Source organism: Onychomys torridus, chromosome 1, assembly GCF_903995425.1.
Source record: "Onychomys torridus chromosome 1, mOncTor1.1, whole genome shotgun sequence".
Lineage (NCBI taxonomy): Eukaryota > Metazoa > Chordata > Mammalia > Rodentia > Cricetidae > Onychomys > Onychomys torridus.
This window is the reverse complement of record NC_050443.1, coordinates 147,820,075-147,847,935: the sequence shown is the minus strand read 5'-3', so window position 1 is coordinate 147,847,935 and position 27,861 is coordinate 147,820,075. Positions and strand designations below refer to the sequence as shown.

The window sequence follows — 27,861 nt, the reverse complement described above, 5'->3', positions numbered from 1 at the left end:
TGGAAGAGAGGGAAAGAAGGAATGTTAAGGACAGAGGGTAGAGAGACGTGCAACAAAAAGACTGACCTAGCCATTGCACGCAGGAACCCAGCATAGCATGGCTATCCACTCAAGACCTGCACGAGACTGGTCCTGTCAACATTTCATCATGGATAAGAGAGGAGGCCACGGTGCCCACCCCCTTCTGAGGGGTTATTGGCCGTTAATGATTGGTGTCATTTTCTTCAGTGGTGTGTCCACCGATATGTTGACTGTTCTTTAAATAACTTCCTCCCATGTTCCTGCAAGCAACCACAATTAAACTCAGGGAGTCACACTCAGAAAGAAGAAACAAAAGCAGAGGAGGGGCTTGTTGGGAAGAATGTCTGTAGGAAAGGGAGAGGAATAAGAAGAGAGAGGAGAGAGGGATGACAAGTCTGCAATTCATTACACATACACACATACATACATACATACATACATATGCATGTATGAATACAAATTGAATAAAAAATTTACAATTTTATTAAGCATCGTCTTACACATACCAGATAATGTTTTAGATATTGCGAATATATCTATTGATGAGAGAAACAGTTTTCATATTCACAAAACTTAGGCCTAGCTATAACAGAACTTGATATTTTTGCCGGGGCGTTTGCCAACGTTCTCTCTGGAACGCATCGTGTCGCTCTGGATCCTTGAACTATTGAATGGCTCTTTGCAAGGAATGGTTAATAAGACATTTTATGGACCCTGAATGGCTGCCCTTCAGTAGGCACCGTGAGTTGCGATACTCAGGTGGGTGAATCTGTATAAGGGCCGAGGAGACTTCTGGAAAGAAAAGGATAGAGACTGAAAAGGGACAAGTTAAGGCTCCTGACTCAGGCTCCTCATGATGGTCTAGTGTGGAAGGGACTAATGGTGTAGCTGCTGCAAAGTCAGGAAGCCCCTCCTACCTCTTTAGTCAGGACAGTTTAATGTGGCCTTCATGGGGATCTGCTTTGGTAAGGAGACCCTCGCACAGTGTCCGTAGATACCTGGAGGAAACGGAGATTCTCCCAGGCATGACTGGAGAACTATACACCACAGCAGTAGTGGATTACAGTTAAGGCCTCCTCACATGCCACTTGCCACTGGTCCCAATGCAAGACATACATGGCTGAAGAGGTAGGTGGGACTTCCTGTCTTAGCCACAGTTGTTAACCGTCAATCCCTTACACACTAGACCCTCAGCAACAGCTCAAATCAGGTACTCTGGTAGTCTGGCTTAGCTCCCTGGGAGGCTAGAAGAGGGCATAAGATCCCCTAGAGCTGGAGTTACAGGTGATTGTGAGCTCCCTGATGTGGGTGCTGGGAATGGAACTCAGGTCCACGGTGAGACAGCTCTCTTAACTACTGAGACATCTCTCCAGCCTAATCATAATGGCTTTTCACACACATATGCAATGCACTGCAACCATATCCATTCCCTTTCACCCGTCCTGTACTTCTTTTCCCCTTGTGTGGGTGCCCTGTCCAGGCTGGCCTCGAACTCACAGAGATCCGCCTACCTCTGCCTCCCGAGTGTGCCACCCCCCGCCCCAGCCCATGTATTATTTTTTAACCTAGAATCTGTAAATGAAAGGAAATATAATACCTGCCTACACTGTCTGAGTTGTGTTTTAAATGATGACCTCTAGTTTCATTCACAACCCCCCCACCACCCGGAAAATGATATAATTGTATTTCCTTTATGGTTGAATAGTACTCTATTGTGAACACACATCACATTTTCTTTAACCAATCATCCACTGATGGATACCTGGGCTGATTCCATAACTTGACTATTTTGAAAATGGCTAAGCTGTCCTTTCGAAGTGACTAGGGGTTCTCAGGCCCCAGGCCAGGAACTGGGCTTATAAGATCGGTGTGAAGGGCAGGACTTAAGACTTGAGCGAGCGAGCTTGCCACAGCAGTCTGAGATCCCGGGTTGACAGAGAGGACTTTATGCAAAACCAAAGTCCTGCTGGACAAACTTGGTGCTTCCTCTTTCTTTGCTCTTCCACTCCCTTCCTGTGTACTTCAAAAAGGAAAACTCCCCACTGCCTTTCTGTCTCTCCCTCTCACTTCTCTCCTGCGTCCTTATTCTCTCTCCTTTCTCCCTCCCTCCCTCCCTCCCTTCACTTTCTTTTCCTCCACCGCCCTTTACTAGCCTTCCCTCTCCCTTTCTCCCTCCTCCTTACAGTTTCTCTCCTGAGGCTAGCTAGGCTTCACTGAGCAGCCCGGGCTGCCTTTGACAGCTCCAGCTTCCAGTCCCCACCTCCCCGTGAATGCTGAGATCTTCTTTTCTTTTGACAACAGTTCCTTGAATTCTACAGTTAGAGGTTTTGTGGTCAGCCCTGATAATGCACACAAAGGGCAGCGGACAAAACACATGGGCCTTCAACAGGTGAGGACGCAGACAAGGTCCCCATCGTGTAGGAAGACAGCCTCTAAAATCCCTCCCCTCCCACCCCACCCCCCTCCCACCCCCTCCGCCCCGCCCCGCCTTGCTGGTGCTGCCCACTCCAAATGAATTAGTCAAAGACACCATTTCCTTTTTGACAGATGAAGCCAGTGTAGATGTGGAAAGAAGTGCTGCCTAGGTGCCGCTGAGGAAAGCACCAGATACATTCTGGGGATTTTATAGACTGGCTTTTTCCAGGAAGTGAGAAACAGACAGACACAAGAACAGCTCTATGTAGGACATGAAGCTGCAGGCATACCCCAACCCCAGTGGGTCCAATAGAATAAGAGCAAATGATGAGAAGGCCCAGGTAAGCTGATGCTCACAAAGACTTCCCCAACCTGAGAAGGCTCCCAAGCCTCTCTCCATTCCTTACCCAGACAGAAGGGGTGGATTCCTAGGAGACCAGGGAGGTTTAACCCAACTCATGCCCAGAACGAGAAGCTAACAGAATCCTCAGAGAGGTTCCTGGCAACCAGCAAATGCCACCTGTGTTACCCAGAGAGCACTCTGCAGGCTCAGAACACAAGGCAAACTCTTTCAGTCCAGAAATGAACATCCTCTTAAAAAAAAAAAAGAAAGAAAGAAAGAAATCTCTGTGTGGGTTCAGCTCCCTGAACTTTCTTCTTGGGGTAAAAAGTCCCCAGGGCAGTTTCAAAGTCCTCCTAGGTTTGAAGTGTTGCAGTGGAGACTGGCAGGCCACAGGTTGCTGTGAGGCAAGCAGAAGCTCACACCTCGGCTCACCTCGGCCTACAAGCTCATACTGTTTGCAAGTCACTCACCTATTTCTAGAACACAGCTTTCCACAGAGCTTCTTTCTCAAGGCTGTCACTGCAGCTAGGAAGACTAAAGCAACGATGCAAGATGGGATGAAAACATGAAGTGATGACGTTCTGGGGACCTTAGCTGCAGTCCAACCTGGGTGAAAGAAATCATCAAAATCCCGTCACAGGCCGGCTCACAGCCAGACTGGGGTGGCTTTCTGAGGGGTCCCCACCACACAGCCACGGGGTGAAGCCTTCCCTCCACACCTCTCCTCAAGTGGAAGCTCATTTCCTGCCACAGCTACCCACTGAGGTAGTCCCTACTTGGATCTCCATTTTCACTGGTGAAAAAGTGAGGCTGAGAAATTTTCCCAAAGTTAGACAGTGGAGGATTTAGCTGAGATACCCTCCAGACTGTCTGGGCCCAGATCCTGTGCCTTTTGCCACGTTGTCATTCCATTTACCCACCCACCCATCTGTCATCCCCACCCCGTGTCTACCTCTATCTCCATTTCCTTTCTCTTTATCACCCTGCCCTGCCCACTCAAGGAGGAAAAACCCTCAGCTCAAAAATTAATCTTTTTCCCTCACTGGTAAGAACTCAAGGGCTTAGAATCTGTACCACTAGTTATTTGATTTGAAAGACTAGCAAGATCCGTTGGAAAAAGCAGAACATCCCAGACAGTGGTGACATATTAAATCCAGCCATTCAGGTCTTGGTGTGAATGATTACAGCTGACCCTTGGCTTGTCTGGACTAACTAAGGTGCCGTCACCGAGGACAGCACCCACATAGTAAAGGGTGATGAGAACAGTAACTTAGAGGCCGGGGGACAGCCTCTCAGAGCTCTGGGGACCTTCAGGTTGGCCAGATGGAGAGAAGAAAGGACTGTGGGGGTATTCACAATCTGGCAATGAGTGGACACTCAAGAGAGGCTATGCCTGTTTCCGAGACTGGAAGATTTGCCTCACAGAATAATGAATACAGACTCCACAACTGCCATATCAGAAAAACTGCAAAACTATTCAGGAAGGAGGGCTTGAACTGCTGGCCGCTCTGCTCCTGACCCCCCGCTCTACAGTGTTGAGAACCATGGAATAGTCTATGGTGATATTTTATTTGTGCTGAAATGTGATTTTATTTGTATGTTAATAAAGTTGCCTGGAGATCAGAAGTCGCAGAGAGCCATATGCAGGAATCAGGCGGTGGTAGCACATGGCAGGCAGAGTCTCTGTGGTCAAGGACACATCCAAAGCAAGGTGACCTGAATTTTTAATCCCAGTACCAACCATAGAGACCTGGAGGTCTGTATAGACAGGCAGTGACGAGGAAATCATGTGGTTGGGTTTAGAGCCAATGAGAAGGCAGAACAGAAAGGCAATAAAAAGACAGGACACAGGAAGAAAGTCTCTCTCAGGGGAAGGACAGCAGGGAGTGGTAAGATAAGGTCGTCTTAGCTCTTGGCTACTGCTGTGATCTTTGGGCTTTTAACTGCATTTGGCTCTGTGTTTCTTGTTTAATAAGACCATTTAGAATTTCATCTACAAAGGTCTAGCTGAGAGAGTCTTAGTCCCAAGTCACTTTAGAGCCTCAGGGATGCTAAATAATCTGTCTATGGTCACTGCTTCCAAAGAAATGACACAGCCAGGGCTGCAGACCCAGATCTGCCCGACCCAAAGCCCAGGTTCTATAGGAATCCTCTTCATCCAAGAGCATGTGATCACGAAGAATGAAAAAAATAAGAGCCTGCATACTTAAGCCATGTTGCAAAATGCTAACCTCTTCACTAAGTGGCTGCTGCATGTAGCACTGTGAGTCAGGCCCCTGCCTCAGTACCTTTGGGAATCTTTGTTCTGTCCAGCTCTCCTCACAGATCTTCCATGTGTGGAGTTTCTGCTTACCTCTGAAGACTTCAGCCTCCTTAGACTGTATTTGAGGACAAAGGTGGTAGCTAAGTTATCCCTCAGTCCTGTGTGAAGCCTGACGTCACTGCATGAAAGGTTTCTGGGCTGAACAGACTGTCCAGTCCACCTAGCTGACCAGCAGTTTGTAGCGACCTGCTGGTTATTCCTCTCATCTACTCCCTCCCTCCTAGTGCTAGGTAATTAGCTAGGCATGGTTCTCAAAGACTGCTTTTTTCCAGACCCATAGGCCAGCACTTAGGTGTAGCCAGAAACATAAACTAGTTCAAACCAAGAACAGGTCTTCTGGATCTTAGTGTAAAACATCAAAGGTCTTCTCCACCACTTTTTCCTCTCTGAAACCAGAAATATACATTTGGCAATGACCCTGCTTTGACAAATCAACAGGGACAATGTCCAGGAGAATGGCAATGGCAGAGCAAGAAGATGAAAATAACCTGGATTACTGAATGACTTACAGAATGTAAGCTGCTTAGAGCACTTTCTATCTCTGAGTATTTCCATGGGAAAATACATGGCTGCTCTGAGTCTGTATATTTGTCTCTCCACTACGGTCGCTTAAGCCTACATATTCTTCTATGTTATTTTATTATAACTGTACTCTCTTCCACAATGATAAGAGAAGCAATAGTTAAAAAATATCTGTCCTATGCTTACCACAGACCTGTGTGCTCAGAAAGGAGCCAGGAATTTTGCGGGAGGTGACTCAGTTTTCCTTCATTTCACCCTTTAGTATCATGTTCTTTTTAACTTCCACAGTAACCTTTTAACACGGGCATCATTACTTACTCTCGCTGTGTGGCTGAGAGATGAGTTCCAGGATAGCCCTGTAGTATGTTCAAGTTCTAAAGCCAAGAGGCAGCAGAGACAGCGTTTGAAATTTGACCGATTCAGAGCCCACATTCTTCTCTGTTGCCTGGATTCCCCTCCAGATGTGCCAGGAGGGCATTTTCTGCCAGCCTCACCAGGCATTTTCAGTCATTCCTATAATCTATCCAAGTCCCATTTCCCAATGGAAATGTAGCAACTGGCAGAGGACAGCCCTGTTTCTGAAGGAAAATGAACTGATAACCCCCTAACTTCACCCAAATTCATCAGCCTTCTGTGCCCTGAGTGGCAGGCACCCTCCCACCCCTGAGCTCTCATTTCTGCATCTGTTTTATCCACTGACTTCTGGAGAAGCCTGACGTGGTTCACAGCGGTCAGCAGTGGGGGAGTAGCTCAGTTTATGAGAATGAATAGAAACAGGATGGTTATAAGTCAGCCAGGCAATGCCCTTAAGAAGTAGAAGTGAGGACCCCTGGGAGGACATGTGACTGTGGTTATCCTGACGCTGCTGTGTGTGTCACAGATCAGGGCATCATGTCTGATCTGACTGTCCACCCAGACTAGGAGCTGAGATGAGGGAGCTGGGGTCCTGGAGATGGTATCTCCCACCCAACACTGAAGCATTCATTAAGCACTCCTCATGGGCAGAGCATACTGCTTTCACTAAGGTCTGGATATAAAGAGGAACCCTGAGAACGATGACAAAACAAGACACACAAAAAGTGAGAAAAGATAACAGTCACAGGAAAACAAGAAAGTGATGTGGGGAAAAGATTTGAATGAGCAAGATGAGAGTCTGACTCTGAAGCTGTATGAGCTGTCTTAGGGACAGGGTAGGCGTGGGGCTGCCAAAGGATGTTGTTTTATGGGAAAGGAGCTTATGGCACAAAGAAAGTGTAGAAGTGGAAAAAGTATTGTGACAGGGTCCCAGACTTCAGTAAGTCCCCAGACCTTAGCACAGTTGACTCCATGATGGGATTCTTTCAGGTCATAAAACTCAGCACATAGAGAAAGCACCACCTCCCCAAATGAAAACAAAGGCCTACTCCATCAAAGTCCATAGTTCTGGGAAAGTCTCTAAATGTACTCACCTTGCTTTTTGGTTTCTATAATTCTGCTTCTGGCTAACTGTTCTTAACTGAAGTATGTCAATCCAGAATTTCTATATCTATATCTCTCTATATATATATTTGCTTAAAAACTCACCCTGAGAAAGGCTTGGGGCTACCCTGGGATCCAGAACACCCAGTATAGTGGCCGGCTGGCTACTAAAGACTTTCTATTGACTTAAACCCATGTCTGGACAGTCTTCTCTGGTGAATACCCCGTAACATTTCTGGAGGCCCCACTGAGATCCCAGGGACCAGACCTTGAGACACTGGGGGTCTTTGAGCCCCTTAAAGTAAGGAAGAGTGTAGTGGTCAGGGGACTCCTGGGGCAGAGGGTGTAAAACTGGAGTTCTGGGTCCCCAGGGCTCCCTTTGATCAATGAATGCCTAATGCTTTGGAGGACTCTGACACCTCCACCTCAAAAGGAAACAAATTAGAAAGTTGCCTGTTTTGTCACCTCAGGAGGTAAGACTGGTTAAGGCACCCTCTGTTTGGACACATAGGAGAGGTCAGGCCGACACTGCCACTGATCCAGTCAGGGTACAGGATCCACGTGAGGCATCACTGAGTTCCCCGTCTGTTCAGGTTTATGAATGTGCAGTGGCTACCTCAGGTTGTCTTTGTGTGTGTGTGTGTGTGTGTGTGTGTGTGTGTGTGTGTGTGCCTCTGTGTGTCTTTTTATGTGTTTTTGTCAGTTCTGTTTCCTGTATTGACCAATGCCTTCTCTCGGGTCAGAACCCCCTGGCTTAAGACGTGTGCCCCCTCCTATTGGGGTCCTGAATCCTTTTGGATCTGCCAGTTTGCCCAGAGAACCACCTCCTCCCCCCTCAAAACAAACAAACAAACAAACAAAAAACCCTCTGCCTGTCCCACTCCAAGAGCAGGAACCCTTGCTCGGTTCCTTGCTCGGTTCCTGCTCACAGTCAGGGGTGGTCCTGTGTGGAGGTGTGGAAAGGCTGGGCCTCTCATCCAGGGCCACCATCTAAGCAGAAGGGACAAAAGGAGGGAGGTAGTTCCTGTGGTACACGTTTCCTCTGCTCCTCCTCTGCCTGCTCTAAGTAAGGAGGAGCAGAGGAGAGGGAGAGAGGACGCTTTACTCCATCTTTCATGATTAGGCTTCCTTTCGACCAATGATTCATACAACAGAAATAATGAAAACTAATATTCTCTGGAAAAAGTGGAAAAACCACCAAGGCCCAGGCAGAGGATCGCTGCTAGACAATGCGGCCAGGACAGAATGGATTTTCCTTCCGTCCAACACTGACCAAGGAGGCATTTCCCACTGGGTCCCTTTCAGAGCCTAAGTGAGTAGGATCTATATTATTTTGCTGGCTGTCGTGCCAGTTCTGGTTCTAGTGACATTTCCAAGAAAATCAGTCTCTTATTAAATTATTCAGTACTTGACAAGTCACGCTAGCTGGTTCTGGAAGTGGATCTCATCCTTTGGATTGTTAGACCAACCAAATCTCAACCTATTTGGACACATATATTTCTACAGGTGGGAGCATCTCCTAAAGCCCCAGGTTCATGATAAAGAGAGTCAGAGGAAGAGTCTGATAAAGGGGCTGGGTGACGGGACTATAGCCTTTCAAGAAGCAGTCACAAGCCATGCAATATAGACGATGACACTGGATAAGGCAACAAAATGGATTATCTCCTAGGACCTCTAATCCTCACTCACCTTGACTAGAACTCAGTGAAATCTATGCTAGACTTCAAACCTCCATAAGTATAAGTTAATAAAGTTTTGTTGTTTTGAACCATTACATTTGTGGCAATTTGATACAGGAGCAATAAGAACTACATACATGATGAAAAAAAGTTCCTGTCTCTTAGGAAATGATTGTTTTTCTAGTGGATAGAATTTAGTTATCAAACAAATGTTCTTACCTGGCACAAAAAGTTACTGGCTTGTTAAAAAAAAAAAAGGTTACAATTTTGCTGGTGCAGAAATTCAAAAGGATGAAATCCACTTCTAATACTACCTAGTGTGGCCTGTTAAACTGAATGACTTTTTTGTAAGAGATTAGGGATGCCACATAGCCAATTAGCCACCAGTACAGCCAGAAAAACAACACTCATGCTATTTATTCACTTATCACTCTGGGCATGAATCACAGGAGATGTTTCTACAGCTTCTTCAGATCCATTTTCTACACTGTAACATTGTGCTCTGAGATCCAATAGGTATCTTTCTTCTCTGAACTCCTGCTGGGATCAGCCAATGGGAGACAACAGCAGGATACTGGAGGACCTGAGGTGTGGCTGGGGTATCTGTCATTTGCATACTTCCCTCCTTGAAGCTGCTCAGGTGTCCCACTCCAAGAGGTGCTGTCCCCATGGCTGCCTTCTCCCGGTAGCCTCTCCAACAGTGGCGACTCTTGCTTAATAGAGATCTTTGTTCTGTTCTTATAATTCTTCTAGATTCAACTTGGACTTCCTGAAGAGTCCCTTTATAACACCTTTCTGGAATGGCTCATGTGAGCACGCCATCTATTTCTTACATGAACTCTGATTGATAGAACTAGGAAGTGGGGGCTGCACTTACCCAGAGGGCCAATGATGGCTGAAGTAAGCTCCTTCATGTTAGCATTCCAGAACACGCAGCTGAAGTTTCTGCCAGGCTGTGGCTTTAGGTGCAGAACACTGGTGACCTGGTAGAGGCCTTGAGGGGTCCTGATGTGGCTGGTGTTGGCAGGAACACTGACGTTTAGCCAGGATACTTCTGCCAGGGGGTAACCTCTAGCCTGGCAGGTGAGCTGCACCTCCCCTGTTCCTGGGACCTCTAGGATCCTAGTGTCTATATTCTTGTAAGAAGCTGGACAACAGAAGAAAAAGAAATTTTATTCTGATTGCTGTAGAATTCTACTCAATGCAAGAGGAAATAAAATAATCTCTATTGATCTTAGGTAATATTTTTTTTTTATTTTAAAAATATTTTCGGGGTTGGGGATTTAGCTCAGTGGTAGAGTGCTTGCCTAGCAAGCACAAGGCCCTGGGTTCGGTCCTCAACTCTGAAAAAAAAAAAAAGAAAAAAATATTTTCTATGTCCCAGGTACATTACTTTGCATAGATTGAATAGTTTAATTCATAAATACGACAAAGATGCTTTGTTGTTATCCGAAATTTTTGTTGGGGTTAACTGAAGACAGGTATGTTGAGAGTGGTGTCCAGAGTCAGAAGAATAAAGACTGGTAGACCCAATGTTTGAAAATAGAAAGGCTGCAAACTTATATCTTAGCACTATGCTAAGATGCCACACTCCATGGCCTTTTATATTCTATTTTTTTAAAAGTGGTGTTAAGACTGAGCCATTTAAAAAAAAAATCTCTCTCTCTCTCTCTCTCTCTCTCTCTCTCTCTCTCTCTCTCTCTCTCTCTCTCTCTCTCTCTCTATTATGCAGTGTTCTGTCAGTGTGTATGCCTGCATGCCAGAGGAGGGCACCAGATCTCGTTATAGATGATTGTGAGCCATCATGTGGTTGCTAGGAACTGGACTCAGGACCTCTGGAAGAGCAGCCAGCCTCTTAAATTCTAAACTGTCTCATAATCAGGGGATGGAGAGAGGCAAGAGGATGGATACATAATTAACATTAAATAACTCAAAGAGACATCATCAGTAGAAAGTTTACTCAAAATTTCCCTTACCCTCTGTTATCTTTGAGATTAGGAGGAGAAAAATAAGGACCTATGTAAGAGTTGTAAATAATTATAGACAATATAGACATGTTCTGGTCATTATATGCTGAATGAATTATTCACATGTGATTCCCTGTGTTCTAGAACATGGGTATCTAAAACTAAAAGGAGACATTTGGAGGTTCAGGAAGAGAGAAAAACTATCCAACAATCTTAGGTCATATCTAAAAATGAACAAATATTAACACCACATGTATATAGCTGCAAGTGTCAACAGAAGACTGTGCACGTTTTGGTGATGAGGGAGGAGCAAGTCCTGGCTGTTACTAAATGGGAATTCTTTCCTTAAATGGATGTTTAGTACAATCATTGAAATAAAAGCAGTCTTGAAGTAAAAACACAGTTGTTGAGATGGTTAATCTTGTCAACTTGATCGGATGAGAAGCTTGTGGGATACTGGTAAAATGTACCTATGGGTGTGTCTGTGAGGGCTTCTCCAGAGAGTATAAATAGTGGGTGGGAAGATCTACCTTGAACATGCACAGGCTGGGGACCCAGACACACTAAAGAGAAAACAAGCCATGGTGGGAGTTCTGTTGTGCTGTATGGACTGAAACCTCTGAAAGCATAAGCTAAAAATAAATCCTCCCTCCCTTGAGTAGTTTGTTTCAGGTGCTGTGTCAGAGCGATGAGCAGTGACTGCTAACAGGTATGATATGACTGTTTCTCAAACTACTAGAATATATACAAGTCTAAAAATTTTTTTGGAAAACTATTTCATACTAAAGTAATGACAATCATATTTTTTAGATTTTGTTTTTGAGATAGGGTCTCTCAATGTAGCCCAGGCTGGCCTTGAACTCACTACATATCCCAGGATGAACTTGAATTTGCTGCCCTCTGGTCTCTGCATGCTAAGTGGGATTATAGGCCTGAATCATCATGGCCAGGTTGATAACAGTTATTTGAAAAACCTTAAATACCTATGCTGTGGGATATTCTGTATGTTAAATGTGTTGCTCTGATTGGTTAAAATAAATAAAGTGCTGATTGGCCAGTAGCCAGGCAGGAAGGATAGGGTAGGCGGGACAAGGAGGAGGAGAATTGGAGGAAGTGGAAGGCTAGAGAGAGACACTGCCAGCCACGGCCATGACAAGGAAAATGTGAGGTACAGGTAAGCCACGAGCCACGTGGCAAAGTATAGACTAATAGAAATGGATTAATTTAAGATAGAAGAACTAGGTAACAAGAAGCCTGCTATGGCCATACAGTTTGTAAGCAATATAAGTTTCTGTGTGTTTACTTGGTTGGGTCTGAGCATCTATGGGCCTGGCGGGTGAGAGATTTGTCCTGACTCTGGGCCAGGTAGGAAAACTCTAACTACCTATGATTTACTTAATCTTAACTGTAAGCTTTGTGGCATGCCCTTTTTATATAATGTAAATAAGAAGGAAGAAAGAATGCTCAAGTCCCTTTCCTTGTGCTTTGCCTCTCCATCTTCCTCTGTTGTGTCTCTGGATGTGATAACTTTCTAATTTGTCTAGTTATCCAGAGACACTCACTGAATCAAGGTTTCCCCAGAGAGCAGTACTAGGATCATAACCCATGGACCTTTGGGCCCTCTCTTGATGTGCTTGTTTCTGTATAGTGAGCATACCCGACCTGGGCCTGCAAGTATGCCTCCAAATGTCTGACATTTCCCCAGTTTGCCTATATCTGGGGAGGTGGACCAGATTTTTTCCTATCTCCAGGGATTAACCCTAGGGTTTTGTACATGTTAGGTAAGTACTTCTCCACTCCAGCCATGAGGCAGACATTCTTATCTTTTATGAGAAGGCTTGGTGTCTGTGATGTGATGATTAACTTTAGTTGCAAACTTGATGCAATCTAGAATCACCTGGTGGGGGGGAGCATCTCAATGAGGGATTGTCCACACCAAGGTGGTCTGTGGGTACCTCTATCAGATAATGTCTTAATTAAGTTAATTGGTATGGGAAGTCTCAGCTCACTATGGGTGGCACAGTGTCCGAGGCAGGTGCCTAGGGACTGAACTACCTGAAACTAGAGAAACCAGGCTGAGCACAAACAAGCAGGTGCATAGGCATTTATTTCTCTCTGCTCCTGACACCGGATGTGATATGAGTAGCTACCCTGAGTTCCTGCCTTGATTTCCCCTCAATGATAGACTATAACTTGGAACTGTAAGCCAAATAAACCCCTCAACTCTAAGTTGCATTTCCTCAAGGCATTTGGTCACAGCCACAGAAATGAAGCTAGAACAGAGTCTGAACTGCAACTCCATGCTTCTAGATCAAGATGAAGGAGGAAGGAAGAAGGAGCTCTCTGTTCTTATTCACATTCTTCAGTGTAAGTCATGCAGAGACATCCCAAACAGGGAGAGGAGGTGAAAATCATGTGGTCATAGAGCTATCCACTTAACGTGTGGTGCTTATTTCCCATCTGGCTGTGCATTCTTGTGTTGCTCACTTTTCCAAAAACATAACGAAGAGCAGAGGTTAAGTGACCATAAAACCTGGCCCTAGCCCTGTCACTAGACATTATCTTATTTAAAGTAGACAAGGACTGTAAGAGGTTGGTAAAATTTGGATTCTTAGCTTGCAAACAGGAAAACAATAGAACCCTCGAGATGGTGGGGAGATGAACAGTCCTGTATTTTTTTTTTTTTTTTTGAGACAGGGTTTCTCTGTGTAGTTTTGCACCTTTTCTGGATCTCGCTCTATAGACCAGGCTGGCCTCGAACTCACAGAGATCTGCCCAACTCTGCCTCCCAAGTACTGGGATTAAAGGCATGTGCCACCACCGCCCGGCTGCACTCCTGCATTTTATCACAGTACTTTGCATTGGAAATGCCACAAAGGGATGAGAAACAACATAGGCAGAACAACATATTCTCTTGATGGATCTAGTAATACCTAGAACTCAGAGAGAATGAAGAGAACTGGGTTCTGGCACAGTCTGCTGAGCGATTTGGCCTAATCTTGCCAATCTCCTTGGAACCAAGTTTTGGGCTGTCTCTGGCCATCAAACTGTATCTGAAGCAGACAAAGTAGCCACTTTACCTCTGATTTAGCCACACTTTTTCCTCTTGGTGCAGCATCCTCTTAGAACTACTTTATTCTAACACACTGCATCTTATTTCTATCAAATTAGTATGCAAATTTGAAAAAAAAAAACAACAACAACAACAACCAGCCTAGATTTATTGGATAGTGTGCCGAAGGTGAAGTCCAGCCAGCTCCCGCAGGAGAGCTCCAAACAAGAAACTGATCTGGGCTGAGCAGAAAGGTGACTCCAAAGAAGGACGACCAGGAATCCGGGCTTGGCTGAGACTCTGCCTTGTGATATGTAAATGAAGGGATACAAGGCAAAGGGATATATATTCAGCTAAAAGAACCAGCATAGTTTGGGTAAGGGATGAAAACCCACACCTTACGGTTACAATATCAAAAATGCTTCTGCAGCCTTTTTCATTTGGGAAGTGGCTAGGGAGGCACCATCCCCAACAATGCGTAATAGGGAAGCTAGACTTTTCTTGAGAAAAAAATGCGCAGATTTTAGAGTTTCAAGTGGGTAGTTTTAAAAGTCCAAGAGTTCTAACTTCCTGCTCAATGAGAAAGAAATGTGTTCTGTGGCAACTTGGCTAGATAACTATCTTGGTGAGTGTTAGTTAGGAACCTAGAAACAATCTGAGGATGGTGTTCTATACATATCGATTAGGTCAGGGTGGCTGAGTTGTTCAAGTCTTCTGCTGCATAGTTTGTCCTATCTGTTTGAGCAGAGCTGAATCAAAAGTCGTCGTCGTCTTCTTCTTCTTCTTCTTCTTCTTCTTCTTCTTCTTCTTCTTCTTCTTCTTCTTCTCCTCCTCCTCCTCCTCCTCCTCCTCCTTCTCCTCCTCCTCCTCTTTCTCCTCCTCCTTCTCCTCCTTCTCCTCCTCCTTCTCCTCCTCCTCCTCTTTCTCCTCCTCCTTCTTCTCCTCCTCTTTCTCCTCCTTCTCCTCCTCCTTCTCCTCCTTCTCCTCCTGTTCCTCCTCTTCCCATTCTTTTTTCTTCTCTCCTTTTCCTTTTTCTTCTTGTTCTTCATTTTGTCTTCCAATTGTTTTTGAACAAAGAGAACTGGGATTTATTAAGAGAATGAGAAAAGCCTGGGAGGACTCAACTCTACACAGGCCTACAGGCAGCTAAGGGATGCTGAGAGTGGGAGGCAGTCTTCTCCAGGGAAGAGAGCACCAGTTGGTTATCTAATACTAATGGTCATGCCTGAAAACACATCCAAGTGACATTGTACAGACTGAGCAGGTTGTATTCATGTATGCAGAAATATATATATATATATATATATATTATATATATATTTAATATATATATATATATATTAGGTCATGAGTATACTGGAGGGCTTGAGAGATGAAAAGGAAGGTTAAAATGATATAATTATATCAATGTCAATATAAATATAAAATGTAAAAATATCAAACTATAAAAACAATTTAAAAGAAAAGAACTGAGAGTGGAGTTCCAAGGGAGGACTAGCCAACTTTCCGATGTATGTTTAATACCGTGAAGCTGTATTGTCAGATGCACACACATTCAGAATAGTCATTTCTCTCTATGAACTATGACTTTTTAAAGATCCTGCCATCCTTTTTATGACATTTCATACATGCACTGACTGTCCTTGGATGACGGGACAGTTATACCCCCCTTCCATCCTTTCCTTCTCTCTGGCAGTCACCTTTTGCTTTGATGGCATCCCTTTCCCCCTTAGATTCCACAGATAAGACCAAAAATAGTATACATTTCTTCCCAAGTCTTCATTATGTCTCTCCACACAATGGTTTCCAGTTTTATCAATTTTCCTTTCAATGACATGATTTTGTTCTTCGTTACTGTAGCTGCATCAAATGACAGTACTATTTTTAGTTTTCTAAGGATCCTCTGTTCTGATTTCCATTGTGCCTAGACCAACTGAAAACGCTGCCTTTTATCTTTAGTATATCTGTTTTTTTCATAATAGTGATCAGTTAACTATCTAACTTGTAGTTAACTATATCTCTAAATGGAAGCCCCTGCATCCCTAGAAGCTATCTTTGCCATGAGCACATAAGTAATTAAACTTCCACTGAGAAACTCATTCTTGTGTTGTCAGTTTCATCCCACAGACACTTGTTTGGCTGAGTAAAGCACATATAACAAGCTCAGTGTCTAAGAACCTGGTCTTGAGAATCTGAAAGGCATTAGCCAAGGGCTGGTGATATGGTCTTTCAAACTCTCAGCTTTCTCATTAATTAAAGGACATTTCCCTCCATCTCTGCTCTGATGGTTTCTCTAGCAGCAGAATTCTTTATTTCCTGGCACCAGCTCTCACTGGAGTCTATCAAGTGATGATTCCGAGGGTTCCACTGGCCCAGCTTTCCCCTTTACCTCTCTTGGTACTATTCCCTTGGTCCCTTGAAGACTTTTCAATGCTTAATCTTAAAAGGATGATTATTTTCTACTTTAGATTTCTACAGATTTTATGGTTTCTATTTCTCTGGTATGTGTGTGTTGGGAGAGAGGGTATGTGGTGTACGTTTCTATGTGTGTGTGTGTACAGGTGGGCATGTCCATGTTGGGGGTATGTGGTGTATTTGGCATATATGATATATGTTTCTGTGAGCATGTGTGTGTGCAGGTGGACATGCTAGTGTGAAGATTAGGAAAAAACCCTGATTGTCTTATTCTCTATGGCATTCCCTTGAGTCAGGGTCTCTCACTGAACTTGAAGTTCACTGTTTTGGCTAGGCTTACTGGCCAGTGAGCTCCCAGGTCTTACCTGTCACTGTTCTACAGCACTGAGGATACAGTCATGCATTGTTTTTAATGTGGCTGCTGTGAATTTGAACTCAGATTCTTATACTTGCACAGTAAATGCTCTTAGTCATCTCTCAGCCTCCATATCCCTTCTAAGAACACTGTGCATACAGCATTATTATCATAATCATCATAATGACAGTAAATAAAGTGGGAAACATAGTTCTTATATGCTTTTGTCTTACAGGATCCAGGCAAACTTCAAATAATCACTGAAATAAATCTTTGGGGATTACTTTCAATCTGTCATTTAACAGCCTGCAGAATAATATAGGGTCAGACTATAATTCCAAAAGCTTGACCCCCTTGGGAAGTCAAGACAATGTGTTCTCCACTCTGATAGCCTTATTCCTTTGATCCCTAAGGGGAAAGGAGCTGAGGGAAGAGATGTGACTCCATCAGTAAGTTATTTCAGCCAGTGCTTTCCCTGGGGCCAGAGTCTCAGATGCCAGTCACCTTTCCACCCAGGGCTTCTCTTCCAGCTTCCGTTGCTAGGCCCTTTGTCCTCCTTATTTGTGGTGAACTCCCTGCAATGGGGGCCATGCTGTCCCCTTCCTCAGCCTACTGACGTCACACTTATACCTTCCTGGGCCTTTGTGTTGGGTTAAAGTACTTTGGTAAACTTGGGTTCGTTCCCCCCAATGGCTCTCTGTTCCTATGCCTGGCTCCAGCTGGACTGTGGCCCCATGTGCTCTTGCTCTGGGCCTGCCTGGAGTCCTCTTTGCCAGCCACCTCTCAACCTCAGCAGCTCTGGGAGGCCCTGGCCCCTCTCGGTGCCTCTGCTTCATCCTCTCTCCTACCATCATAGACTGACGGCTCTTAGTCACATGGCTACAGCATGGTTTTCCAGAAGCCACCATCTCCCCTAGATCTTCTCCTCATTCTGCCTCCTCGTTTTTCTGTCCTTTGGAAATCAACTCTCTTCCCTATATTTAATATGCATCACTGTGTGGAGAGAGGTATGACATATCTATTGTTTAGATCTGTCCCCCAGATTTAAAGGTAAAACTAAGCCTTCCTCTACTCATACTTCATCTGTAGGATTCTCCCCCCAGCCTCAGATCCGAGGTTCGGCAACATAGTAAGTTACTCTTACATGTTGGTCTTCAACACTGCTCTCTCCTCACAATCCTCTGATGAAAATTAGGACACACACTGTCCTAATTTTCCTGTGTGTCAGTTTGATTCTTAGACTTTTTCATAAGTTTCTATATTGAAAAATACATATTTATAAATATTTATATTTTCAATAAATAATTGCATCATTCTTACAAATACACATCTGTGTGTGTTTGTCTGGTAGTTCTCTGATTTATCATCCTGAACTGCCTTACACTTAACAACAAAATATGTACAGCTATTGAAATTAAAATATTCCTTATTACTATGGTATTTCAGGTGTCCAAACTTTTCTCCTATATGTAATTTCATTGCCAATATCAGCACATATTATCAAAATGTAAAACATCATTGATATCGACAATTATTAAGTGTGAAAAATAAAAGTATACTGGAAATGTATCATTCAAGTTATTCATGAATCTGAAAAATGCATATAGATTATGTTTAGGACTACTCTATGAAGTAGAATTCAACATTAATTTAATTTAAGTTTTTAAATTTTTGTAGCTAAAAGGGCTAATGAATCTTGTTCATATGAATTGGCTAGTAGGAATCGGAAGAAATTTGAAAGACATAGTTTATCAGGCAAAACTTGCTCATTTTTGATTATCAGCTGTTGTCTGTAGGTGAGGGTCATCATCCTTCAGTTCTGTTGGAAGCAAAGCATTTTACAGCTGCTGTGTAAAAAGCAGCAGCCATGCTGCTCTGTGGAGTATCAGGGTTTCTCTTCACCCTTGTCTGACACTGTGGAGGCTTTAAACCCCTGGATTATATTGAAGAAGGGAGAGGGGCCTTTCATGAAGAAGGAGTATTTCAGGGGAACCCTAAAGCTTTGCCTGGTGTGACATACCTATTGTCCAGATCTATCTGGATGGCTCAGGTTCATCAGTTTGGGAAAGAGATTGCAGACGGTGAAGAGCTAGACACCCATACTTGTGAGTCCATAGGAATCAGCACGTCCCTCCGTGAGCACCATTGCTTTAAGGAAAAGAAATCTTCCTGCACAAGGGAGTCCGGAGTCCTGAGTCGAGCAGCGGAAGAGGCAGGAAGTCTCATTTTCCCGACTTCCTCTAGCCCCACTGCGCCTGCTGCTTTAAGCTCTGTACCTCTGCTTATACCGGATGTCAAAAAGTATTTCCAGCCAGGCGCTCCCCGCCCCACTTTGAAGTAGCTGCCTCTTCAAGCCGGTTTCCAGCTTTTGTTTGAGCTACTGAGAACAGCCTGCTGTGGTGCGTAGCTGCCACACTCTCCATCAGCGATAACTTGCAAACACTCACCTTTGACCCGGACCGTCAGGTACTTGTAGTCCCAGGCGGCCCCGCAGATGACCAGACAGCGGTACTGCCCGGCATCTGTCACTTGGACACTGGAGATGTGGAACAAGGCCTTCCCCAGGGGCAGCGCCTCCTCCAGTAGGGTGGCTCTCTTGCTTGGCAGAGAGGTATCATTTTCTACTTTCTGCAAACTGACTCTTATTTCTTCCAGCCCCGTGCATTCTCCGTGGTCAAAATCACACTCCAGGCTCACGTTGCTGCCGAACTCTACTGTGTACACTTCCTTAGGGACTGTCACCGTGAATAAAGCTGAAAGGGAAAGACAGCTTGCTGTTGTCTAATTCTGTCACAGTTCAGTTCTTCTAGAATGGAGCTGTGAGCCACCCCTCCTTCATCGTCCAGGAGACCCCTCTCATTCCCTGGCTTTCTACTTGGCTCCTCTCTTCCCTTCCCCCTGTCCCATATAGAAACAGTGGAGTTCGCCTGGTGGTGGTGGTCTCGACACTCGGGTGGCAGAGGCAGCTGGATCTCTGTGAGTTCGAGGCCAGCCTGGTCTACAGAGTGAGATCCAGGACAGCCAGGACCGTTACACAGAGGAACCCTGTCTCGAAAAACAAACAAACAAACAAACAAACAAACAAAAACAAATCAAAACAAAACAAAAAGAAAAAAAGGAATACAGTAGAGTTCTTGTCTCAGCACGCTGAGGTGATTTTCTTCTTCCATCCGCACCGCTGATCTCCATTCCTGCTTCTCCAGAACACCCCTGCAGGAGCTTCTGATGGACAGGCCTACTTGTCCCCAACAGTATCTCCCACCTCAGAGCCCTGCAGTCAGTCCAGAGCATCCCTCTTGTGAGACCTGGACTGCCCTACCACTGAGAGCTACTTTCATTTTATTTATTGTCATAGATCTTATCATCTGGGCTGATTTTCTTTAGTTTTTACCTCTCTTCGCCAAGTATCACCACCTCTATCCAGTGAGAGGAACGACATCCACCTCTTACAGAGCTCTTAGATTCACCAGCACCTCATGTAGTCCCCCTGGAAGCCAGTGAGACAGGCACATTGCTACCTCCCTTTCGAAAATGAAATGAGGCACAGAAAAGTTAATCTACTTGCCTAGGAGTGCACAGCTAAGACCAGTGCAGTATTTCTCTGTCTTTCACCGGTAATTACCAAGACGTATGAACCCACTATAGATGTTCACCAGTAATCACCAAGACGTGTGAACCCACTATAGATGTTCACCATTTTGGATCAATAAAGTCAAAGGGGGGAAAAATGGAACTATGTTTTACTACTGTTGGCCAAGTTTCACAGAGGGTACTTTGAAACTATATTATTTAGTACTGTATTCCTGACCTGAAACCTGTGTTGTCATTAGGATTTTATAATTTTGTTCAAAGACATTGGCTCCAAGAATATAGTTAATATGGCTACAATTCAGGGCCCACTGGCGTCTAACTTGAAAAGCTGTAGTATCCATTTGCAGTGTTTCCCAGGATGAGAGGCACAGCTCACCAGAGATATGCAAGGTATATCTCTGTGGGGCAGAATCAAAGGCTAACCAACAGGTGTTGATTTAGAGAGAAATTTTCCTCTCTTTCAGTTTGATTTCAATCCTTCAACTACATGTTTTCTAACCAGACTCTTATTCTTTTGGAATGGATAGTTCTTCTTTTGCCAAGGCAGGGAGCTCCCAGGAAGATGAACAGTGTCAGTAGAGTAACTCAAATAAACAAACAAATAATAAATAAACAAACAAATAAATAAACAGTATTTGCTTTTGTTTCTAGCCTTTGTTTTACTAAAGTGTTACTGGGTTTCTGCCTATCCAGAGCAACCTGCTTGCTGGTATTTTAAAAGCCAAGTTAATTTAAATAACCCTGCAACATAGCAGAAACAGGGAAGGCAGTATTTGTGTGTATAGAGTGTGGTAAACTGTATGCTGCACCTATCAGTATTGAATGGGTACCCTTATGATGGAGGTATGGAAAGATCTTGAGATCATTTCTGAATCATTGCAGAAGATTGGATCAAACTATACTCAATAGATCTCTTTCATTAATTCATACAATCAAATAATCTGATCACCAAATAGCTGTAGGTGTTTTCTAAATATTTTCATTTAGTGACAGGTGAGCTTGGATTCAAATTCCAACAGTATCTGGATTAGTTGGGAGCCTCTTAGTGGGGGCCTGTCATTTGACTTTTGTGAATCTGTCCATTTCCTTTTTATGGGGTTAGTATCTAGCTCTTGGCTCTGTGGGAAAATCTGGGAAAGGTAAATACATGTGTCTCCCATGTGGGTCAGCTAGCAGGCACTCAGAAAGCATTCTTCCAGGTGATAGTTTAACTCTTGGGAAAGTAGTAAACCCATATATGGAATGTGCAGCCATTCTTTATTAGCCAGGATGATCTGTCCCTCCCTCCTTCCCTCTCTCCTTCCTTCCTTCCTTCCTTCCTTCCTTCCTCCCTCTCTCCTTCCTTCCTTCCTTCCTTCCTCTCTCCCTTCCTTCCTCCCTTCCTTCCTCCTTCCCTCCTCTCTCTCTCTCTCTCTCTCTCTCTCTCTCTCTCTCTCTCTCTCTCTTCCTCCCTCCTTTCTTTCTTTCACTGACAGGGTCTCACTATGTAGCCCAGGCTAGCTGATAACTTGTACTCCTTCTGTCTCTCAGCCCTCTAGGTCCTCAGATTCCAGATGCATACCACAACTGTGGCGAACTATTTATTTAACCAGGATGGTTGTCCATTCCCTGACCTGACTCCATAGGATGAGTAATCTTTGGATTTCCTGCTGGCTGATGATTTACACTGCAATCCTCCTTTAGGTTGTCTTCTTTTGTGAGACAGGGCCATGCTACATAGCCTCATTATGGTCTTGGACTCAAGTCCTTCCTGCCTCAGCCTCCTGGGTGCTGGGGTGGCCAGGGTGTTGTACCATACTCAGCTTGCACGTCTCTTCTAACTCAAGCTTTTCCTTCTGTTACCCTTTGAACCTTAGAAGTTAATGATAAGATCAAGTTTGCTTTGGTATTTTTTTTTTTTCTAGTATCTAGCACATTAATCTCAGTTGTGGAGAATCAGGGGAGGGAAAGGAGAGCATAGTGAAGAAAAAGAATACACGAGCCTGACTATATTTACTTCTCACCAAGGTGTATTTTGCAAGAGATCACACAAACCAGCAAATCTTGGTTATCATCCAGCACACTGGACAATGATAGGCACAAATGAGCTTTACCAGAAATGCTAGCAAGTTTATTTTCTCCATTCTCTGTCTTAACTACAACTGGAACATTAATGTGCATTTCTCCAGAGGTCTGTGGTACAGAGAAGGTGCACACATGCCCAGCCTTTGTGCAGAACAGAGCCAGGAAAAAGGCTCAAAGATGTGTGCTCCTTTGCAAAGCATTGCTAAGCAGGCATGCCCTTGCTGGATCAAGCTGAGAAGACCCAGGATTGTACCAGTGAAAAGGGATGCCATAGTTTAGGAATTCCCTATACAATTCTGCATTGGAGGCTCCACTGCATGCTGAAATCACAAGTTCTTATGTACCCTACCTGTAGTTTCCATAACAGGATCCTTTTGGTGTTAAGATCCATTATTATGGGAACTATAATAATTAGTTTTCACAATTTGATACGATTTAGAAACACCTAGGAAATAATTCCTGGGGAAACACCTGTGAGAGTGTCCATAGAGAGGCTTAATTGAGCAAGGAAGAGCCACCTTGAATGTGAGTGGCACCATTCCAAGGACTGAGCACCAGCATGCATCTCTGAGTGCAGATGCAATGTGACAGCTGCTCCCACTTGAGCCATGGTGCCTTTCCTGCCAGGATGGACTGTGTTCTTGCTGCCCCCACTCGGACCACAGTGTCTTTCCTGCCAGGATGGACTGTGTTCTCGCTGCCCCCACTCGGGCCATGGTGCATTTCCTGCCAGGATGGACTGTGTTCTCGCTGCCCCCACTCGGGCCATGGTACATTTCCTGCCAGGATGGACTGTGTTCTCGCTGCCCCCACTCGGGCCATGGTGCATTTCCTGCTGGTATGGACTGTGTTCTGGCAAATTGTGGAACAGAACGAACCCTTTCTCCATTAGCTGTTTTCAGCAGGTAGTTTGGCATAGCCAGGGAGAAGAACGGCTATGACAGAAATCCTCTCTAAAGCCTTCACTCCCTTACAGCTAACAGATACCATGTACCAAATCCACTTTGCCCTGAGGGAGGGGAGTCATAATTATGACTCATTCATCAAAAATACACTAGCTACCTTCTGAGCACTTAGTTTAGGAGTTTACTACTATTAAATCCCATTCCCCCATTTTAAATTACAGACACCCAAATAGACAACAGGGAGAGAGGTGGGGGCATGGGAGAGAGGTGTACAAGGAAGGTTAGTGGTGTGTCTGGATGGATGTAGAGATATGCAGACTGACTTAGCTCATCTGTTTATCACTCTAGACTTTTTTCTCATGAGAGAGACAGCCTGTACTTCCTCTGGAACTCCCCCAAAGGACAGCAGAATTTCCCTCCTCATTGCCCAGCCTTTTACAAACTCTTTTCTTTTCAACCTTCATCCTCTCTCTTTGTAGAGTGATGGTTCCAGCTTTAGAAACAAAATGGTTTACCTTTCAGACAGGTGGCATTTGGGGGCTCACATTCATAAGAGGAAAGAGCAATTAACCAACATAAATCATGCATCAGAATACCTCAGAATGACTGAGAGTTGTTATTTTGACTAATTTTGATTCAATTACAGCTTCCAAGATGTGTGAAGTTTGGGGATTGATTGCTTATTCTAAAATGGGTAGTTTAGGAGATGCAACATACTTTTGAAATACTATACCTCTCGACATTTTGTGTCATTTCACTTCACAGAGGAAATGAAAACATGCATAATCAAGTCTGTGAAGAGTTCTTCCTCGAGGCTGTCTGCACGTTAGAGTAACCAAGCAGAAGGCCTCAGCCTGCCTGCCATGGGAGTCTTCTGGGACAAGGCCTCAGCCCATTCCATGTTGTTTTAACAAATCATCTAAGGCTGTGAACTTCACAATGAGGCTCAGGATTCTGGTGGTGAAGGGTCCAGGAAGCTTGCGGCCACCATCCAGCTCTCCCCATGTCACAGCAGGGTGAAGAAGCAGAAGGGATGGCCATACACGTGAGGTGGCTTCCCATTGTAACTATCCACTCTTCAAAAGCAGGTGTCATCTGTTTATTAGTGCGGACCCTCGGGATTTAATTACTTCCCACTAGACCCCACCAGTTAAAGCTTCCACCAAGTTAACCACTGACTGGAGGCTAAGCCCCAGCACAGGAATCTTTGAGGAACACATAACCAAACCATAGCATTCTTAAAATCCGAATGTCTGAACCCCCATTTTGGCTTCTTTAGATGAAGTTCTTACAAGGGGTAGAGCAGACATCCATTTTGTAACTCTCCTGGGAGCTTCTAATGTGCAGACTGTATTGAGGAACTCTAGTTAGGTTAACCAGACACCTGCAATTGCAAACACCTTTTACCACCCTACCATCCAAAACATTGCCTTCAGCTCTGCCTGAGCACTAAGTAGAATGCAGATGCTCAGGCTTGCCCCAAACCCAGAGAATCGGGATTTGTGAGGCGGGCTTATGGCATTGGTGCACTTGGACTGTAACTGGGAAAAAGAGTGATAATTGACTTTTCTTAAACACAGTGATCCCCATCTTACTTGGTTCGGGCATCAACCATCCAAAGTGGGAGATATGACCCATGTTTAACAGGTCAGGAATCTGAGGCTTTACAAAGGGCACAGTTTGCTTACTGGCAATGAGTGGTGGCCATGGATCTGGAATTCAAATTCATCTCTATGTGCAACTCACTTTCATCTCTGCTCACAATGACTCTTGGCTGTGATCCTAGCAGCTACTACCAGATTCTACCAGCTGCTACCAGCATGAGTAGACAATGTCTATGACTGAGGTAGATAAACTTTTGGCTTTGTGTTTAGGTATGTGTGTTTGGTTTGTATTTCATGTGCCATGCAGTAACTAAACTAAGCTGCAATCTAGAATTGAACTTTTGAAGTTACCAGACAGAGGATGCCCACCTAGATAATCTAGAGTCTTTTTGAAGATTCTGAGGTCAGCTTAGCATTTAATTGCAAGCAGGTCTTGATGACAGCTAGCACCTGTCACATCTCCAGGAAACACAAAACAAATCATTTGCATGATCTGCCAAGATCGTTTCTTCCTTAGGCTAATTTTGAACCTTTTTTCCATTGAACAACAAAAGTTTACCCTTTCTTTTTTTTGCCTTCCTATCTAGTGTACTTGAAATGTGAGGAGGGGTTGGAAGGCTTCTCACGCAGCCGCTATTCTGCAGAAAACTGTGTTCTGTGCAGGAGACTTGTGCTCTGTGCTGTGTGTGAGCAGTGTTGCGTGGGACACCTTCATGTTAGAAACACTGTCCTGGCCAGAGTCCATTCTTTTGTTCTCTTGTTCACTGTCCATTGCTGTGACAGGACAGCTGGCAAGAAGGAAGGGACGGGCTTGTGCTGGCTCACAGTGTGAGGGGGTCTGTCATGGCAGGGAAGGAGTGGCCACATTGCGGCTGCAGTCAGGTAGAAAGTGCAGGTGCTCAGTCCACCTTCTCCTCTTTGGTGGGTGCTGGTGCTCAGTCCACCTCTCCTCTTTGGTGGGTGCTGGTGCTCAGTCCACCTTCTCCTCTTCAGTGGATGCTAGTGCTCAGTCCACCTCCTCCTTTTTATTCAGTACTAAATTCCAGCCCATGGCACAGTGCTGCCCACGTTCAGGCTGAGTCTTTCTTTCATCCTCACAGACATACTTTAAGACGTGTATCCATGGTGGCTCTAAAGCTCCTGAGGCTGGTAATCGAGATTAGCCATCACACTGTATATATCAAGAGTCACTGGAAATCAACAATTAGAATGACTGGGATGTGCTCTGTACTAGGGTACCTCGGGCATCTTCAATGTGAGCCCCTCCCTACCCCGCCCACTCTGCATCCACACCTGGAAGGTGGAGGATGACAAAAGAAAGAAACATCAATGGCAGAAAAATTGTTTTGTGTCTAAGACATAAGTATAAAAATAAATAGTATTTCCTGTTCTATGATATTCTGTTTGTGTTCTGACAAACAAAGCCTGACTGGAGATCAGAGGGCAGAGCTAGCCACTAGTTAACCATAGAGGCCAGGCAGTGGGGGCACACACCTTTAATCCCAGCACTTGGGAAGAGGAAGCAGGAAGATCAGGAGTTCAAGGCCATCCTGGGCTGCATGAGATTGAACCAGTCTAAAAGAGAAACAGAGCCAGGCAGTGGGGGCACACACCTTTAATCCCAGCATTCGGGAGGTGGAGACAGGAGTCTAAGGCAGGTGGAGACAGAATCTTGGCCCCCTCTTCAGTCTGAGGATTCATAGAGATAGGATGCCCCATTCAGTCTGAGATTTCATAGAGGTAAGAAGTCTCTAGTGGCTGCTACTCTACTTCTCTGATCTTTCAGCATTCACCCTTGATATCTGACTCCAGGTTTTTATTGTTAAGACTAATTAGGATTGCGCTTCAATTTCTTAAGTGTATCTGGATTACAAGATAGTTTTAGATTTTGCAATAAAAGATGAAAAATTAAATCACCTGTACAAATTTACAATAATCAAGAGAAGATGATATTGATAAAAGACTAGACACAAGGACCAATGGACCCACACAAATATGAACTATTGGTTTGTAGCAAAGAGTCAAAGGTGCTTCCATATAAAGAAAAGAAAGACCTAAAAGAATGGGGCTGGTATGCAAAAGTTAAGGGAGCCTCAACTGGTACCCCACATTCTATACAAACACTAACTCAAAATGGATTACAAATCTAAATGTAAAATGTACAGCCATAAAACGTTTAGAAAAATATGATTACTATTTGAGCTGCTGGGAGAGCCTAGCTATGGATTCCAAAGATTGAGACATGAAAGACCACACCCATAAGTTAGACCACAGTGAGCATCTTTGCAAAGACGCCATTTAAAAGATGGAAAAAATAATATTTACAAACCATATACCTGGTAATGGAGTTATATCTGGAATAAATAAAGAACATTCAATGCTTTACCAGAAAACAAAAAATCCAAGTAAAAACTGTCAGAATGATTTGCAAACACAGGTTAGCAAAGAAGATAAATGGCTAGCCAATCAGCAAGTTAAAAGTCACTGGAAAACTGCAAACTGAAACTGTAGGAAGGTATATCTACGCATCTGTTGGGATGACAGAATTACAGAACAGGGTCAATACCGGGGAGTGAACTGAAACTCTCAAGCACTGCTGATGGCAATGTAAAGTCGGCACACTGCCATGGAGAGCTCTGGCAGTTTCCTATACATTTATTTACAGTAGCCATAGGGTCTAGAAATTCAGTGTAGTTAACCAGAAAAATTAAAATGTATGTCCACACAGAAACTTATTTACAAGCATTTATAGCAACTTTATTTAAAACTGCTACAAATGGAAAACAGCCCAAACACCCTTCACCTGGGCAAGGGATCAACAAAATGCAGCACATACCTACAATAGGACACCACTCAATAACAAAAAGAAGTAAAACTATTGATACAGAAAGCAATGTACATGAACCTCTAAGGTATTACACTAAGAGAAAGAAGCCAGGCAACAAAGAGTGTCTCCGGTATATGTTATACACATGTGTAGTCATATCACAGTGGATTCCACTAAGTAATACAATGAATGTTTATTAATAATAAAAGAATAAGTAATTACATAAAGAACATCTGATCCCATTTTGATTGTGGAGGTCATTCTATGACTGTGTATTTGTCAAAGTGAATTTTAATCTATGTAAACTTGGATACTTTTAA

At 44.1% G+C, this 27,861-nt stretch overlaps 1 protein-coding gene across 1 annotated transcript in view; it reads right to left on the bottom strand.

Moving 5' to 3' along the window:
- Positions 1-27,861, bottom strand: part of Pdcd1lg2 (programmed cell death 1 ligand 2) — a 53,120-nt gene that overhangs the window by 11,961 nt on the left and 13,298 nt on the right. Inside the window, exons 4-7 of the mRNA XM_036178771.1 lie at positions 18,998-19,324; positions 9,648-9,908; positions 4,521-4,537; positions 3,250-3,368 (exon numbers count right to left, since the gene is read on the bottom strand). Of these exons, the coding sequence (XP_036034664.1) occupies positions 3,250-3,368; positions 4,521-4,537; positions 9,648-9,908; positions 18,998-19,324 (724 nt within the window). The remainder of the gene's footprint in view (positions 1-3,249; positions 3,369-4,520; positions 4,538-9,647; positions 9,909-18,997; positions 19,325-27,861) is intronic.